The sequence below is a fragment of the Hoplias malabaricus genome, chromosome 3 (assembly GCF_029633855.1).
Source record: "Hoplias malabaricus isolate fHopMal1 chromosome 3, fHopMal1.hap1, whole genome shotgun sequence".
In the NCBI taxonomy this organism is placed as follows: domain Eukaryota; kingdom Metazoa; phylum Chordata; class Actinopteri; order Characiformes; family Erythrinidae; genus Hoplias; species Hoplias malabaricus.
The window spans coordinates 59,915,992-59,933,272 of record NC_089802.1 but is presented as its reverse complement, the minus strand read 5'-3'; the positions used below and the strand labels follow the sequence as shown (position 1 = coordinate 59,933,272).

The window sequence follows — 17,281 nt, the reverse complement described above, 5'->3', positions numbered from 1 at the left end:
ATTTTATTCTGTATATGCGGTACTATGCAAAAGTTTTAGGCCCCTCACGAAAAAAATCTTATATTTATATTTAGCTAGTTCCATTCCTCAAAACAAACAAAAAAAAATAGAATTAAAAATAAATAAACTAATAGAATCAAAAAAACAATAAAATTATTACAGTAAGTATTGATACTGTCTGTGAATGTGTTGCTGTAGGTTATCATCCAATACCTAATTTTACTATTCTTTACCAGTAGGCTGCACACTGCACATACTACAGATGCAACCTCTCTTGCAGAAATTGTGTTCTTGGTGAATGTTTGCCCAGTCTTTGGTCTTCAATCCTATAGGAATGATCCTCTAGAGCATCATTCGTAGATCCATCTCACTACTCTAAGGACTATCACTTTCCCCTTAATCCCCGTTACCCCTAACTCCTCAGCGAGGGCGGCTCTTCGCTGCAGAGTTAAGCAGAAAACCCCTAGAGGGTAAAAAAGTCTATAATTACAATACATCACATTACATGTTCAAGGCTTTTTTTTTTGTCAGCGACGACCGTGTTGGGGGGAGGGAGGAAGACTTTTGAAACGGAACCCCAAGGCTAATAATTAACAGATGAATCAGAGCCAAGGCCGTGATCTCTCTCAGCTGGACGCTGTCTTTGTCCTTCTCTAACGAACTTTTATTGGTGTTGCTAATGGCTTTGATGAGGTTCTAATCAAACGGGGCCATTGTAGCTTCCGCTGCTGGAGCCGAGGGTTCTCGATCTCCTGAGGCAGCCATGATTCACTCTGGCCTCGGATGGCAGGAGAGGAGAATCAGACTCTGTGACTGTACCAAGTGTAAAGGAAGGCTGTTCAAAACAAGAATACTTATAGAGAAATGTACAAAACAACCAAACCACAAGAAAACTCTTTTTATAATACACTTTTCATAAGTAATGTAGTCAGACCTATTTTGTGTTATTGGTTCTGACAAGTATGAATGTTCTACACATTGATTATGGATCAAAAAATGTCAGGTCCTCCCACAGTTGGGCACAGGCCAAGCAAGTGCAGTAACAGTGTTTCTAAAGAGCAGAAGTTGAATGTGTAAATAAATAATGCAGCACTTGAGGTGCACTGTATCATTCATGAATAAGTTAAGCCAAAGTCAAACTTTCTGAAGTATCTGATGAATTAATATTTCCAGGTCAATATATTTTGTAATAGCTTTTGGTTCATTTGGACTTGGAAGCTAGGTCTGAGGAACATATCAGAGAGGGTGCAAAGCGTTGATATTTAGCACGCGAACCCCCCTTTAAAAGAAAAATTAAATAAAATCCTTGTTCATCTGTTTGTGACACAAAATGTACAAGGGTGTCTTTTGAAAGCTCTTCAAAGATGCAAGACTGACGGTCAAGCAGAATTTTTCGTAGCACCAGGAGACTATCTGGGCTTTTGTCTGCGTGCTCTGCGAGGAGGCGAGGGGAATCGCCACCTTCTTCTCTGCGTAATGTCAGCTGGAGCAGCTCTCATAATTTATGAGACATTTCATCATGAAATGTTGATGAAGAATCTTGGAAGAGTTTAGGAGTTTCTGTGTAGCTACTGTACTGGGCCAGGACCCAGAACGTGGGACCAGTCGAGGTAAATGGGTCAGGAAAACTTTAGCCCTGTGTCCACGTGTTCACGCAGAGACGTTTGAGCTCCTGTAAAGGATATCAGGGGGTGTGTTAATGTATTAATCAGGGTTACCGTCAGAAGGGGTTGAGCATTGTCCTAGATACTCTGGTTGAGTGCATTTGCATTTCACTTACTCACCCTTAGCCAGCTCTCAGGAGCCTGCTTTCATATTTGTTGCTGCTTGTGTGTGTGTATGCGTGTGTGTGTCTGTGTGTGTGTGTGTGCTGTTTGTCAAAGCAAGGAAAGGCATGTTTCGTGTTAAAGTGCTGTAACCCAGGAGTGGGTCAGTGCTTTGTGTGTTGCTATGAAAAACTAAAGTGTCCACCCTGGGAACTTTTAATGCACTGGACGATGTGACAGTTTCTGTGGGAACACTTTAATTTCAGCCCTAATCGTGTAATCATGCAGGGAAGGCATATTGCCATCAAATTTAGGCTTCTCTCCAGGTCATGCTCTCTGTTCTACAAAAATAGTCTCTCACAAAAATGCTGTTAAAAAAAATTAAATTTAAGAAAAAAAGCTCCAAACCTGAAGCAATACCAAAAGCTCATTTGCTGTGTGATCAAGCCATTGACCCATTCAGACATTTTAATAGTACATTTAAATGTTATTACTAGTTTAATGTGTTAAAATGGAGTTCGGTGTAGTCAGGGGCAGCTACTCTTTAACACCGTAATGGCTTTGATGAAGTCGAGGATTACATTTCAATCAGTTTAAAGAGACCAGAATGCCCACCTGAAATCATGTTTGGATGGAAATTCAGTGGTCAGAGTGCAACAAATATTCTGTTTTGTTTTACAGCAATAAGTCTGCAGGCTGTCAATCTTACAGCTACTTGTCCAGGCCCAACCAACACAAATGACACTTTCAGCACCAGGAGAGTCAAGGCCAGTGTGACATCCCAAATTAATTTAGTGAGAATTGTTTTTGCATTTTAAAGACCTCCTTATAATGTAAATATATATTCCAATTAAAAGTTTTTCTTGGAGCTAAAGAACCTTATGGTAACAGTTGAGTGTTATATATATTTAACTCTTCTGTTAACACCCAGGCAAATAATGTTTTTTGTACATTTTTAAGAACACCTCAGAGCCGTCTCAGTGTTGCAAACTGTCTGAGCTGAACTAATCACACCAAACACACCAAAATATTCCTGGTACTGTAAGACACAAAAATGTACAAAAAAAAATAAATAAATAAAGAGATCTTACATAAAACTACATTAAATAAGGTTTGGTATTTTTGCTCCTGGGCATCCCCTACAGTTGCAGTGTAATTCACTTTTATAGCACTGTCCTGAAATCAGGAGGGAGGGGGGATGGTTTCCTACCCTCCTCCAAAAGTTACATAGAGCAGTTTCTGCAGTGCTAAGCCTATAGAAGTTCAGAAGCTGAAATATTACGGTAAAATACTACCTAGTGCTCCTTTAACAGAATGCCTTTAGATCTGAGTCACTGACCTCAACACAATTTGCTTCAGAACTACAGGACGAACCAAAACAATTAAAATGGAGATGCAAGTTTTATTCTGTAGAATATCAACGATACATTCTGGGTTACATCAAGTTTCTAGTAAAATAAAAGTAGGATTTTGACATTCTCCTACAGGTTTAAGGCTAGACCTCTGCCCATCACAAAACTATCTATTTTCTACACTAACGGCAACTGGACTGTTGTTCACGTCTTGCCTGTTAACGGAGCTATACAGGACTTTGCATATGTAAAGACTTAATTGAATGTGGCATTCCACAGTGCCTTTACTTTATTATGTTGTGAGCTTCTGGTGATTAAATCAAGTCAGTATCTAGAGATTTGTGGTCCACTATATGTATAACTAAGTTTTATCTAAATGTGAAACCCCTACGGCTGGTTTTCTAGGCATGCATTAATTCTAGAATGATTTCCCAATGAAGAATTCTGTAAATGCAATTTATCCTGACTCCATTGGTGTTGATGTACAGAGGTGATCTCAGTTGGTTTTGGGTTCCCATTAGACAATTTTGTCTGGTTGGCTTTGCAAACTCTTGCTCAGAGAATAATTACTCCATGTGTGGAGAGGTGGGAGTTGGGTTATTTATTTGCCGCCAACCGAGTTCAGCTTTCTGTCAGTTGTCTAGAGCGTAATCTCTGGTGGATCATCACTCGATGTTGTTTCATCTAGCATTTTTTTTAAATTACACTTGCAGATTAACATGCAGGATACAAAACACAGGATTCAGTACAATGATTGCTTATTTATTTATTATACATAGTGCTACTGCTTCTCATTAGAGGATGACATGTAATTAAAAATAGTGGGATAAATTAAGCTTTATTAGGACTCTAATTTAAGTGCTGTTTGTTAGTGTTTTGGATGAATACATATAGCGTTTCCCTCATGGTGCTGTGTTGGCTGACTGGTCTTAGTTTATTCAGTAATTATGAGCCTTAGTCCTCCTTCCCCAGCCAGACACTGGCTCTGCTGCTTTCTAGTCTCTGAATGTCGTGCCAGCACAGTTTCTCTCTCTCTCTCTCTCTCATTTTTTCCCCCTCATGATGGTTCATGTGAGGTGACCTTGCCCCTCTGTAGCCGACTGTGCCTCGTTCAGACAGCTCCACTCAGGCTTGCAAGATCAGCTGCCATACAAGCCTAGCTGAAGCTGCTCGCAGCACACACTGACTCACGTTGCTAGATTTCATTGGTGAGTGAGCGTTTGACCCCAGGAAAGTCCCATTTATACACACACAAGTACACAAAACACACACGAATCACAACAGAATGCACTGTTATCTCCAAAACAGTGACTGCATTGAAGAATGAAACATCTGACCATAAATAAATAAATAACTGTGCAAATGTCAGAGACCAGTTATTTGTATAATTTCCTGTCTAATGAGCTGATGATTCATGGTTAATTAGTTTTCAGATGTTCAGACTGTTATAAAAAGTTGGGTCAACCATGCAAGACCCCTTGTAGAAGGGCTGGAAAATTGAAATTGACATTCTAAACTTATACTTGATATAATCTTACCTATGTTGATTATATTGATTTTTTTTTAACTCTATTCATTTATGTTTTTATTTAATTATGTAAATGTGCCCCATTGTTGTGTTCATTTAAAGCCATACTACATAAGATTGTGCCCCATCTGCCACATGGAAGCAACATGGAGGAGAACCTAAACACAGAGGCCAACTGAGCAACTTTCTTTACTAAAAAGGTCAATGGACAAAAAGTCATTGACACTGACAACAAAACAGTTTCAGCACTGTTTCAAGCACCATTAGGGGAAAAAAAGCACCCCAACTTTAATAGCTGAACATATTTACAGTTTGTCATTGAAATATGAGGGCAACAAACAAAAACGAAATAATCATTCGCAGCTAAAAACTATCACAATCAATACATAAAATCTCACTGAAGGAAAATCAAGATCCACTGTAGAGCTGCTGAAAACAAATTAAAAATGTCATTTTTTTGGGAGAAAAATGTAGCTGTCGGAAAAATTACTGATAAAAAATGTGAATGTGAACAATAATTCTGATTCGGTATATTTCTTTTAAAAATGTCTTCACAAAAATCAGTGTAGAAAAATTATAAAAACCAGTCCTTTCTTATGAAGGAGGCTGATTGATGCTTCACCCACGTTGTCTATCTGCTCGTCTTCCTCCTTTATATATTTTCCTTCTGACATGCAATTCATGTACTGAAACCCTTGACCCTATGTACGAGGGCGGCACTCTCCTGTCTCTTGTCTCTAAGTCATGATGTTCTGAGTTGAATAGGTTCTGGCATGGCCCCTCAGCAGTCATACAGTCATGGCCCAGTGTGCCTCATTGTTATCTGAAGTGAGATTACAGTGGGGTTATGGGTAAGATCTACAGAGCCACCGAGATACTGCAGTGCACAAATCATGGCTGTCCATTCTGTCTTGAGCTGACCCACGGGCCGCAAATCTGCATGAGGCCACATATACACACACACACAGATCACTGGACAAAGAGAATAAGGAAAGCAGAGAAGATAAAGAAACTTAAGCCCACACTCGGGCACTGCTGGCAGCTACAGTCCTAATGCATTCAGACACAAACATGGTCTGTTCTGGTAAATGCCCAGTGACCTACGGTGTTTATGATACTAATGAGGTGTAAACATTTTAGCATCATTTTGTACTTTTTTTTTCTTTTTTTGTCTCCTCAGATTTTGACATAACCAGTTGTTTCTTTGTGAGCTCTGTGTATACACTCAGGGATACATTACTATGTAATAAACTTGTGAATCAGAGCAGCATCTTTCGGAGCAGAGTTTGCTATCACGACAGATGTTTTTGGAATTGTTTTCTTCGTTCTGGTTGCTGCGGTTTGTTGTTACTGTTGTTGTTCCTGAAAACCAAGATAAACGCCATCCGTGAAAAGGCGCCGCTTTCTGTCGTCGTAGCGCCACTATTTTGGTCTCGCGACACGCCATTGTTTACACCGGAAAACATTGTTTTTCTGAAGTAGCGCAACTTCTTACGAGCCCGCAATGTGTTGTGGGCCCCGCGTATTTGTTTACATGTGTACGGTCGCGCTAGGCTTTGTTTTCTAATACCGCCAATGCTGAAGAGCCCGCGTTCGCCTCATAAAGGAACGCATCCCTCGCTCCTCAGTGAGTGTAAAAAGTTTGGCCTTCCACAAATACAAAAGTTCCGTGTATGCCGTCTTTACACGAGTGATGTTTGATTTCCGGCACCGCAAGATCAAAATTACCGCCGCTTGCTGCTCAGACACTGGCGCGACCGTGTTGTGTATGTGTGTGTGTTCTCTCGTCTGGCTTTCAAGAGCCCCGTGTATCTCAGTGTGAAAATACAAAGAGCGGCGTGACTGAATGTGGATCCGAACTTTGCTGCCACTCAAACCGTCCGCCATTGCCAAACAGAGGCCTGGGCCTGCCACCACAAATACATTACAAATCAATTATTTATAGAACAGAGTGGAGAAGGCTTTAATCTTCTTCTTTTATCCAATTAAACTGCCTAACCACCATAAGCCTCCTCCGGCTCGCAAGTCTTCGCGCACCGCCTCTTTCTTCTTCTTCTTCTTCTTTCGCCTTCATTCTCACCCCCCTTTTTTCTTTCTATCCCCCCTCTTTTTTCTTTTTTATTTTGACTTTGGATATGAGAGCGAGTGGAGGCTTCTGAGGGACGGCAAGAAAAAAAAAGAAGGAGAGGCTGTATAAAGTGTAAATGAACTCCTCCTCTCCCACTCCTTCTGCTTACAAAGGAGCTATTTGAAGTTTTAATATGAAGACTTGCCTTCCATTCCCCCAGCACGGGACACGAAGGGAAAAGCTCTTTCATGAGCTGTCTGTGCCCAGTGCTGAGAGGGTGGGGGTGGGGGTGTGGGGGTTGCGCTGGAGAAACCTCTGCTGGGCCGATAGAGCTGTTCAAGTGCCAACGTACATTATTCACAAACCTGATTGTAGCCGTTGTCACCAACTTATTTATGTAATCAACTAGAATTATTTATATGGGATAAATATTCTTTCCAGCTAAGAAGGCAAAATGCATGTTAAAAAAAGTACAGATAGAAGTCTGAGTGAGCTTTGTAATACACAACATAATAACAATTTAATTATAAAAAAAAGTATATTTAAAGTTCACAGCAGTTAATGAAAGTACTGCGACGACTACAATGTCCGTAATGACGTGATGTGTAAATGATAATTATTTTTATCTACAGTTTAAAAGTTTGGAATTACTTTTCGCTGTAAGATTTTGTTTCTTGTTACTTGCAGTAACAACTCATACAATGTATAGATAGTAAAGATGACTGTGACTTGATTTCAGTGCCCTAAACCAGGCAACAAAAGATACTTTATATAATACGTTACATTTTTCATGTGTTTCACATTTGGAAGAACAAGTTATTCAAGGTTTAATAAGTTGTAATTATCTATTTACGGGATTGTTATCAGGAATTCTGCCTAGAGATTCATTTTGCTTCTGAATTATGAGCCACTCTGGAAATTAATTTGATAACACTATAGGAATGGTCTGGTTTTGACAATGTCACAGTCCTGTTTCCAACATAGATTTAGTCATTATACACAATATTTATTTTAAAAAATTACGTGGAAAAGAAGGGTCTGCTAAAAAGTGAATAGTTGAGTCAGCATCGAGGCATTTTAACTATTATTTGAAATTACTTTGATTTTACGATTCTAGAGCTGTGATATAAAGTAAATTCTACAAATCCTTTAGATGGGCCGTAGAATGTTTCGCCATCCATACATGGTCCGCCCATTTAGTTGTGTTTGGGTCAATCCCCCCCAGACCCCGATTTCTCCCATCTTTCCATGTGCTTTTCTCCTTGTCAGGTTCCATAGTTACTCCCCGCACATGGGAGAGTCATGTGCTCACAGTGCTCACTGGTTTTTCCTATTGTGTCTTGTTTATAAAAGTTGTCATTTCATTGATATTTGCTCGTCTGACGTGTTTCTGATGTCTTGTTTTATGTTCAATACATATTCACCTCTGAATGTCGTATGCCTCCGCTTGCAACATTGTCTTCCCTCCACAAACGTGAGAGAATGAACAACCAAATCAAGAAAGCAGGAAGGTGGAGTAGCTGGGGCAAATGGGCACTAGACATGTTCCCAAAGTCAGCCTTTGTCACACAGGACGGCGAAGGCTGATGTGGCCATTAAGGAGCCTCACACTAAATTTAAAATATTCTCATTTGCCTTGCATGGCTGCCATTGTCGAAGGGTGCAGACCGGCGGATGGATCCGTGTCTTGGAGAGCACTGGAGTGCACATGCTTTTTCCAGAGCTTCAGAGTAGAGGGTGATTTTTAACTTGGAGCTGAGTTTTGGAACAAAAATCTACTGAAGTGAAGGTTAAGGAACAGAATGAACCTACTTCAAGCACCGTCCAGAGAAATGTTCCATGTCCTGTTCCTAGTCAAGTTTTAGGTCAAGTCCTGTATTGAGTCCAGATTCTGAGCACCTTCCAGGATTCTGGAGAGCACCTGTTTCTATGGATGTCATAGCAGTTCTGCCTGCTCCCATGGGTCTCATTGCAGTTCTGCCTGTCTCTGTGGACCTTTCGCAGGTATGGTCTCCACCTGTGCCAGCGCCCTGCGCTTCTGTTTCTGTCTTAGCGGCTTTGCCCACTTTTTTCCCAGTTTAAGAAATTCCGTCCATGCCTGCCCCTAAGTCTATGCTTGGTGCTCTTAGAGAATAGGTGCTATTTCAGGGTTAGTTCAGGGTTCTTGTGTCTGTATATATATATATATATATATATATATATATATATATATATATATAATTTTTTTTTTCTTTTTGGGGTTGTCATTCCTGAGTTGTTGTATTTTTTTGAATATCATGTTTTCTGTTGTCTTGGTATCCTGTGTTTTGCTCTATGTTTTTGTTTGTGTAGCTTTTATGTTTTCTAGTGTTTCTCTCCAGCGTCTGTCCTGTGTTTTCCAGGCTTGGCTCATCTTTGGATTCCTGTGCTTGGCGCATCTGGATTTGTGCAGTGTGTGTGTGTGTGTGTGTGTGTGTGTGTGTGTGTGTGTGTGTGTGTGTGTGTGTGTTTGTGTGTGTTCTTGTAGTGGGTTGATGTCATGATCCATGCCAGTTTTGCCCTATGTTTTGCTCACATGTTTGGTTTTGCATTTGTAGCAGTAGAGTTCATAGAGGTTCACAGTATGTCAGTTTCACGTACTAAACATTCCGTTTTTGCTATTTGAGGTAAACAGAGGTTTTTGAGGGTTTTTTCCCCAATTTTACAGCATCTTTAAAGTGCTTTATTCTTAAATAAGCTTTTATATAAGGGGCCATATATGTTAGAACTGCTATCTGGTAGTCAGACAGTGATGGACTAAGTGCATCACTGCAGTTCACTGAAGTTTGAGATCAGAATGAGTCAGTTATTTCATAGTCATTATGACCACCATTTTTGGGATGACTGAAGACATGTGACATTCTCATCTGATCAGGCTTTATATAAGAGCATATTTGTGTGTGTGTGTGTGTGTGTGTGTGTGTGTGTGTGTGTGTGTGCGTGCGTGCGTGCGTGCGTGCGTGCGCGCGCGTGTGTGTACATAGTTATTATGTAACATGTAGAATGGAGTTTTGCCTCCACTCCATCTCCCTCACTTGGGCTGAGTCACACAGAGAAATGTCACTCTCAGCCCTGGGGCACAGACCTGCTCGATACACACACACACACACACACACACACACACAGAGAGTTGCTGAATAACCCACAACAGGTTAACAGGTTCACTTCACCGTCAGATTAAACATCTGTAGTTGTGCCGTTGTTGAAGTCACAATTTCAAGACCTTCTCCCTCCAAAACATTAGTGTGTGTGTGATCCAATATTATGTGTAGTTGTAGTATATAAAGACCTATTATATGCATTCTCTCACACCCAAAAACTTGTAAAATAAATATTGTGAAATATAACGATTATTTCCGTAATTATTCAGTTCATCAGTTTAATTCATCGACTCATTCATTGAACCAAATGCTGGTGGGCTTTTATTTTGTTTTCTCATAACATAGATGTGCTTACTTCCTGAAGCAAAGCTCCCCAATCAATTTCTTACTGCTGCTGACAGTCCTTAAGTAATTAATTACTGTTGTTCCTAATAGGTTCCCCTCCCCCCCACACACACACACATTTGGAATTTTGTGCCATGTACTGGTCAAACACACACCAGTCAGAGACTATTGAATATTCCTAGTTAAGACAAGTGTTAAATTTAAAAGAAGGGGGAGAAAAAAAGAACATTACACAAAAGCTATAAAATATGAATGTAATGTAATATTTTTTCTATATTATGTTTCCAGTCTCAATTTTTTCCCCCAGGAGACCTGCTTGTGGTGTTTCAGACTTTCTGCTCTCTGACATTAGAGACTTTTATGCAGGCTACCAAGTCTTGCATGATTGTAAGGAGTCCCATTGTTGTGATACCTATTAAGAAACATTTTCTCTTCATTTTTAGAGATTCATTTTTTTTCCACATATATTTTTTCTATTGTTCCAGATTTATTACCTGATCTAATCTCCTTAGAAAATGCTCCTGAATAGTCAATTACATGCAGTCTTGGACTAAAAATAAATGAAGAGTTGTGTTTGCCTAGTAATGTAAATAAACTGAAAAGTAATGGTGCAAAAAAAAGGAGAAAGGTTTCTGTGTTGTTTAATTGTGGCAAAAATACTTAGTACCTACTTCATACAAGACAATGTTTTGTTGTCTTCTTTGCCTGTGCTGTTCTATATTCCTGCTGTTGTCCAGTCTCTCTTTTCTTCACTTTATTGGCTGAGAGACGTGTATGAAGTGGAACCCATAAAATCTTCCTATGGTGCTTCTTTCTTGCTAGTTTCGTGTGTGTCTTTTGTGTCCCACAGGCCCTTATTCCATTCTGTCCCCTCAACCTACTATTAGTTCACTGTAGCTCAGCTCCAGCATGAAAAAGCACACCAAACACACACTCATCGGGCTGGAGAAATATCACAGTGCTCAAAAACAAGAGAGGAACAAGCTCCCAGCAACATTAGAAAAATATTGGATATTTAATACTGGAATGTATTTACAGCACAAGCCTCGTCACTGAACTATGAGGGTCAAAAATACAAAATATTCATTAATCAAATTAATCATAATCATGATAAATGTACAGTTAATCGTGATATTAATTTGCACTCATATCGCCCAGCCATATTGTAAATATAGTTTTTTTTTGTTCGGAGTGGCAGGACACACAAACATTTGCAGAGCATATAACATGAGTGTGTTTGACTCCAAAATGCAACTGTTTGCTAGTAGTTATTGCCATGTTTGATCAGATATTTATCCCATTAGAGTTCCATAACATATCAGAAAGAAGCAAGGTCCAGCACCTGAAATGTTATATTGAAATAAATCAATAAGCTCATTGTTAACAATCCGTTGAATGATGGAATGAGTGAATGAATGCAGTAATTACATTACTTCAATGAACTATGAGTAAGCAATTATCGATTTCAAATGATATTTAACTATTATCGATGATAAACCCTATTTCTAATTGTCAGCTACATGGTGTGTGTCAGAAAGCAGCAGATATTCTGATTCTCCACTTTGGAACCTTCACTTGGAGCCTGATGTCACCACCGCTCTAGAACTGCAGCACAAGTTAACTTTAAGGGATAACTTTATCGCTTTGTTTATGTGTTTTGAGAGATTTTTCTCCTCTCAACTTGGAGTCAACAGAGGTCTTTTGAACAAAGATTACCTCTTAATGCACTGACAAGTGAAGGAAATTATCTAAGATGGAGATGGATATAGAGAGGAGGTTGTTGCCCATCAGAGCTTTGATATCTAATCTGAAAAGAGAGAGTTCAGTCTGTTTTTTTTCTTCTTTCTCTCCTCTGACGCATTGAACAGGGGAAATGAGAGGCTGTCTGATATTTCTCCTGCTCCCGTTCATGTCTCTTTGTGTGTGTGACACGCTTGAACTCCGGCGCTCTCGCGCTGACAGAGCGGCGATTGCCTCTAAAGGCAGCTTTAAATGATGCAAAAAAAGGAGGAAAAGTGAAAAAAAAAACCGAGGAACTACAGAATAAACTTAAATTAATTCACAATATCTCACATTTCCTTTTTCCGCGAGATTGTATCTGTCTTCAGATGTGTAAAAAAGAAAACAGCACAAGATACGCTTCTAAAGCCCATTATTTCCTGATACCGCTAATTAAATTGGTAGCATCATTAATTGGGTTGAAGATATCGTTGCATTGAGTTGGAGACATCTTAAACTCAATTAAAGATATCTTCAACTCAATTAAAGATATCCAAATGCCGTGTCCCACAATATGCAATCAGTCTTTTTTTGGTGCAACAGTATCTGCTCAGATGCCCTGTAACAAAGTCTGCTTTCGCTCCACTTTTAAAGTTTCTCCTTTATCATGAACACAGTGACTTTGAGGGGACCTAAGCCACAATCTGTTTTTGCTGTGGATGGAGGGAGCAGATATATATATATATATATATATATATATATATATATATATATATATAATTTTTTTTGTCCCTTTCCCATTTTCAAAGCATTTCTATTGTGACAGATAATCCTGCTCTTATCACTGTGGTAGTGCTGAACACTGGAAGCAGAGTAATGGGCTTAGTGAAAGTAACATGTTGACTTTGTACTATATAACAGTGTGATTTGAATGTTCATAGCATTTAATGTCCACATTCAATATGTCTAGTGATGTATCGGTGCAGATTACAGTAATTTAATGTAGATTGTAAGACTGTAGCACTATGTATTTGTAGAAGAACTGTAGCCAGAGTTATAAGTCAACAGATGGTGGACGGCATTTGTGTTAGTAATACCGTATTGATCTCCGCTCTCCACACAAAGGGAATTTCATCTCACTATGGTCTATATTAAAGGACTGACCTTATTAAACGCCTTAGATTTCTTCAATTGTAGGGCAACTGATCACTTTACCCTTTTTAAATAGGGAAAAAAAAAACGCAACACTATAAAGGGGTAAACTCCCTTGAGATGCTATCAACCTAACTTTAGAAGTGTTCCTCATATTCGGTTTCATTTGACATTGATTATAAACTCTTTTATCCATCAGACGCACAATTCTAGATCACATCTCTGTAGAGAATCGTCAGTGGCACCAGAAAGACTCATCTGCTTGAAAATGGGGGGATAAAAACCCTCTGGTCCTTATGCTTGAAAGATCAAATTATCATTGAACCAAAAGAGTTTTTTAATATCGCTCCACTCTAAAGCCCTAATATTCAACATGATCATCTGACCTGTTAGCAGTGGAACTGCAGGGAAAGAGCAGCTGCCATGAATTGGAATCAGAATATTCCACAGGTTCTATGGACTTTGAATAATCTGCTCATGAATGTTTCATGAGAATGAGTAATCACTGTATTAAATACTGTAGCATATGCTATAGCATCTGTTAAATTAATCATTATCAGTCATTAGACCTCTCAGTCCTTTATTGTTTGATTCTCTGCAGCAATTAGTTGCATCACATCTGCACTATAAAATACTATTTTTAATAGAAAAATAGAATAGAAAGTGTGAATAGAAAAAATGAATTTGTTGTACACAAAGATTTGTATATGTAGTTTTTCCCTGTAGTGTATGTGTTGTCTTCACTTAGATTCGATTCTAAGCTTTAGCACTGAACTGTATGTCAGTATTCATTGCAGTGTGTTTTGCTGTGTACAGGTCGCTGTGCTAGCTGTGGGGAAAATGTAGTAGGTGAGGGAACAGGCTGCACTGCAATGGATCAGGTTTTCCATGTGGAGTGCTTCGTCTGCATGACCTGCAGCTGCAAGCTGAGAGGAAAACCCTTCTTCGCTGTGGACAAGAAAGCCTACTGTGAGCCCTGCTACATTGTGAGTAGGAGGTTTTACACACACACACACACACCTGCATGAGGAGTGGCAGGCTTACTGTAGGTCTTGGGCCACATTACACCCAGTGCAGTGCCAAAAAATCAATGTAGTAGGAAAACACATTAATTTTTCATAGTAAACTAATTTCTCATTCACTGCATTTTATTCACTTGTTGAAAGAAAGTGAAGTTTAATGTGGAGAGCAGTGCAAAATTACTGGTGCTAAGCAAATATGCATCTTGCTTACAGTCATATATAGTTATTATATGTATTAATTACTTGTTATCTTTCACAATTTGAAATGGTACTAATGCAATAATCGAGCATCACTGATCCGACATAAAAAAAATATACTGGAATTCCACATATCCATAAATCTAGGAGATACAAGTGATTAAATTAGATAATGATAAGGAAAATGTATAAGTATTAAATATATCAATTATTAAGCTAAACATATAAGAATGAAATATAAGTTACACTTTACTGAAATCTCCAACCCTCTCAATCTCTCTCTCTCTCTCTCTCTCTCTCTCTCTCTCTCTCACACACACACACACACACACACACACACACACACACACACACACACACACACACACACACACACACACACACACACAGGTTAGTCCCTGAGTTCTGTTCCTGTACACCCTGAATACTTGCGTACGTACTTGAATACACTTGCATACATTCAGTAATGTCCTTGAATCCTGTAACAGATATAATAGGAAAAAGCTGGCAGCTAGTTTGCATGCACTTTGAAACTTTAATTTCTTCCTGATCAGACTCTAGATTTCACACTTGGAGTCCATTACTCTTTTGCTCTTATACACTTCATGTTTATTAAGACTTAAGAAGTCTTTAAAAAGTGTGGGAGGCTCTTTTTAAATGCAGTTAGTAGAGATGGTGTTGAATTTGTCACAGAAAAATTGATTTTTCTCTCTTACAGTCTTTCACTTGTTCCTACAGAATCACATCCGCGATTCCAGTTCCCAGCAGTTAGCCTATAGTCAAATCCATAAAGATTAGACAAACGGAGGGCTTGCATGCAAAAAACCTGAACACCATGCTTCCTTCCATCTCCAAGTGCATCTGATAAGCGTTCACATGGGCAAATTGCACTTGAGATGTAGCGCAGGTATTAAAATCACATTAGAATGCCAGATAGGATTACTTTCCTTTGTAGATTGGGAGCCAAATATTGCTTTTTGGTCTTTTCCCTCCACTTTGCTCCTTCCTTTTTTGTCACTAAAAATATATGTTGAAATACTTCTGTTTCTTCAGTCAAAAGTTCCAGTAGGGTAGTAAAGCTGTTATTTTGGTTTATAGAGGTTAGGAACTTCTTACAAAAAAGCTTACGAAAGCTGACTGTTTCCCAGAGCTTAGTATTTTGCAATAACCAAAACTCAGCATTGAGAAACTCAGTGCCATTCATATTTTCACTTTCTTAATGGGGTGGCATGGTGATGCAACAGGTAGTGTCACTGTCACGTAGCTTCAGAGTCCTGGGGCTCTAGGTTTAAACCCTGCCTCGGGGCACTGTCTGTCAAGGCTTTGGTGTGTTCTCTCTGTGTCTTTATGGGTTTCTTCCAATTGGCCCTTCCACAGTCCAAAAACACACATTGGAATATGGATTGGTTATTCAGAAGCGTCCACAGGTGTGAGAGTATGAGTGTGTGGTGCCCTGTAATGGACTGGCACCCCATACAGGGTGTGTTCTTGCTCTTTTGCCTTGTGCCCAGTGATTATGGGTAGATTCCAGACCCACCGCTGCCCAGAACAGGATTAAACAGTTATGGAAAATGAATGAGCATTTTTATTTGAGTAGTATTTCGCTTTGGGCATTACCTGGTGTACGTGTTTTCAAACTGTCAGTGATATATATATTGCATACCAACAGAGAGATGTGAGATACTGTGACATCAGATTTGTCATTACAAAAACTCCTTCACATTGACCCTGAAGACCGCATGTTTGGACTTTGTCATTCATTGCAGTTCCCACTCAGGTGGCAAAGGCCTGGGCCTGGCCTCAGCTGACCTAACTGAACAACATATTCAATGGGAACATTCAGTGAGAGCTGAGACGTGGGATCATTGGGACTGTGTACTCTGTCAGATCCTGTTGGACGAAAATGTAATGAAAATATTTTGTGATTAAAGACTTTTAATTAATTTTTTAGAGATACCTCAAATCCATAGAAGGCTTTGAAAACAGTTAGAAATGTCTTTAATGTTGAAAATACCCAAGACCATGAAATTGCCAGGCATTCTAGAAGTATTTACTCATGCCTGTAGTCTTGGGCTTTTTCTGACATGGCATGTTTTCTTAACTTCCCAGTGTGGTCTTAGTGTTGTCCAGTTTTCCCCTCATGAAGGTGCTTTGGAGAGTACTGAGGCAGCAGTGTCTGAATTAGCTTCCTTTTTTATAGCACCACTTCCCCTTCACAAATCAGGAATATTACTAATATTAGCACAGTTTTAAAATGAAAAGGCAAAATTACAGTTTTATTTGTGCGTTTAAATAAAGCTGCACATTTTAGCCTTTAATATTTTTTTTTTTTTTTTTTTTTTTAATTAAGTGTTGTTGTTTGTGATTTCTGTGTTGAAATACTAGCAGCACTGGGAGAAATGTAAGTCTAAATGTCATCATAGGTAATTGATGGGAATGCAGTGGTAGACCAGACACTGACCACAGAGCTGCAGTCAGTCTGAGCTCTGAGATTTCACTTCTACCTTCTTCTACTGCTCGTTGGCCCGGAATAACTGGGGAAAGTAGGTACATCCAAGAGAAACACCAAAAACCACCAAACGTGTAAAGGAGCACAATCTGAGCAGCTGTTAAGAGATGGCACAACAACAATTTTTCCGATAGTGATACTCTAAGCTTAAGTCCTGACATTTAAATTTATAATGCAAAAAGTTCCTTTAAATAATACTAAGCTTTCCAAATGGGCTATTTATTTTTAATTGAAAAACATTAGTGAGATATAGTATTTAGAAATGTTTTTGTCTAATATTTGTGTGTGTGTGTGTGTGTGTGTATGTGTGTATGTGTGTGTGTGTGTGTGTATATATATATATATATATATATATATATATATATATATATATATTTTTTTTTTTTTTTTTACATTTTATTGTTCCTGAAAAAATCTGTATAAAAAGATTTACAATGCACTTGTGTGCACTATTACAAGTTTTAAATTTGTAAATAATTCTCTTGCCTAATATAATACAGTAA

General features: G+C 38.9%; 1 protein-coding gene across 7 annotated transcripts in view; it reads left to right on the top strand.

The window, feature by feature from the left end:
* lpp (LIM domain containing preferred translocation partner in lipoma) overlaps window positions 1-17,281 on the top strand; it is a 269,809-nt gene that overhangs the window by 230,794 nt on the left and 21,734 nt on the right. For all 7 annotated transcript variants that reach the window (XM_066663357.1, XM_066663351.1, XM_066663353.1 and 4 more), the window contains one exon: window positions 13,866-14,035. In XM_066663357.1, coding sequence (XP_066519454.1) covers window positions 13,866-14,035 — 170 coding nt within the window. The remainder of the gene's footprint in view (window positions 1-13,865; window positions 14,036-17,281) is intronic.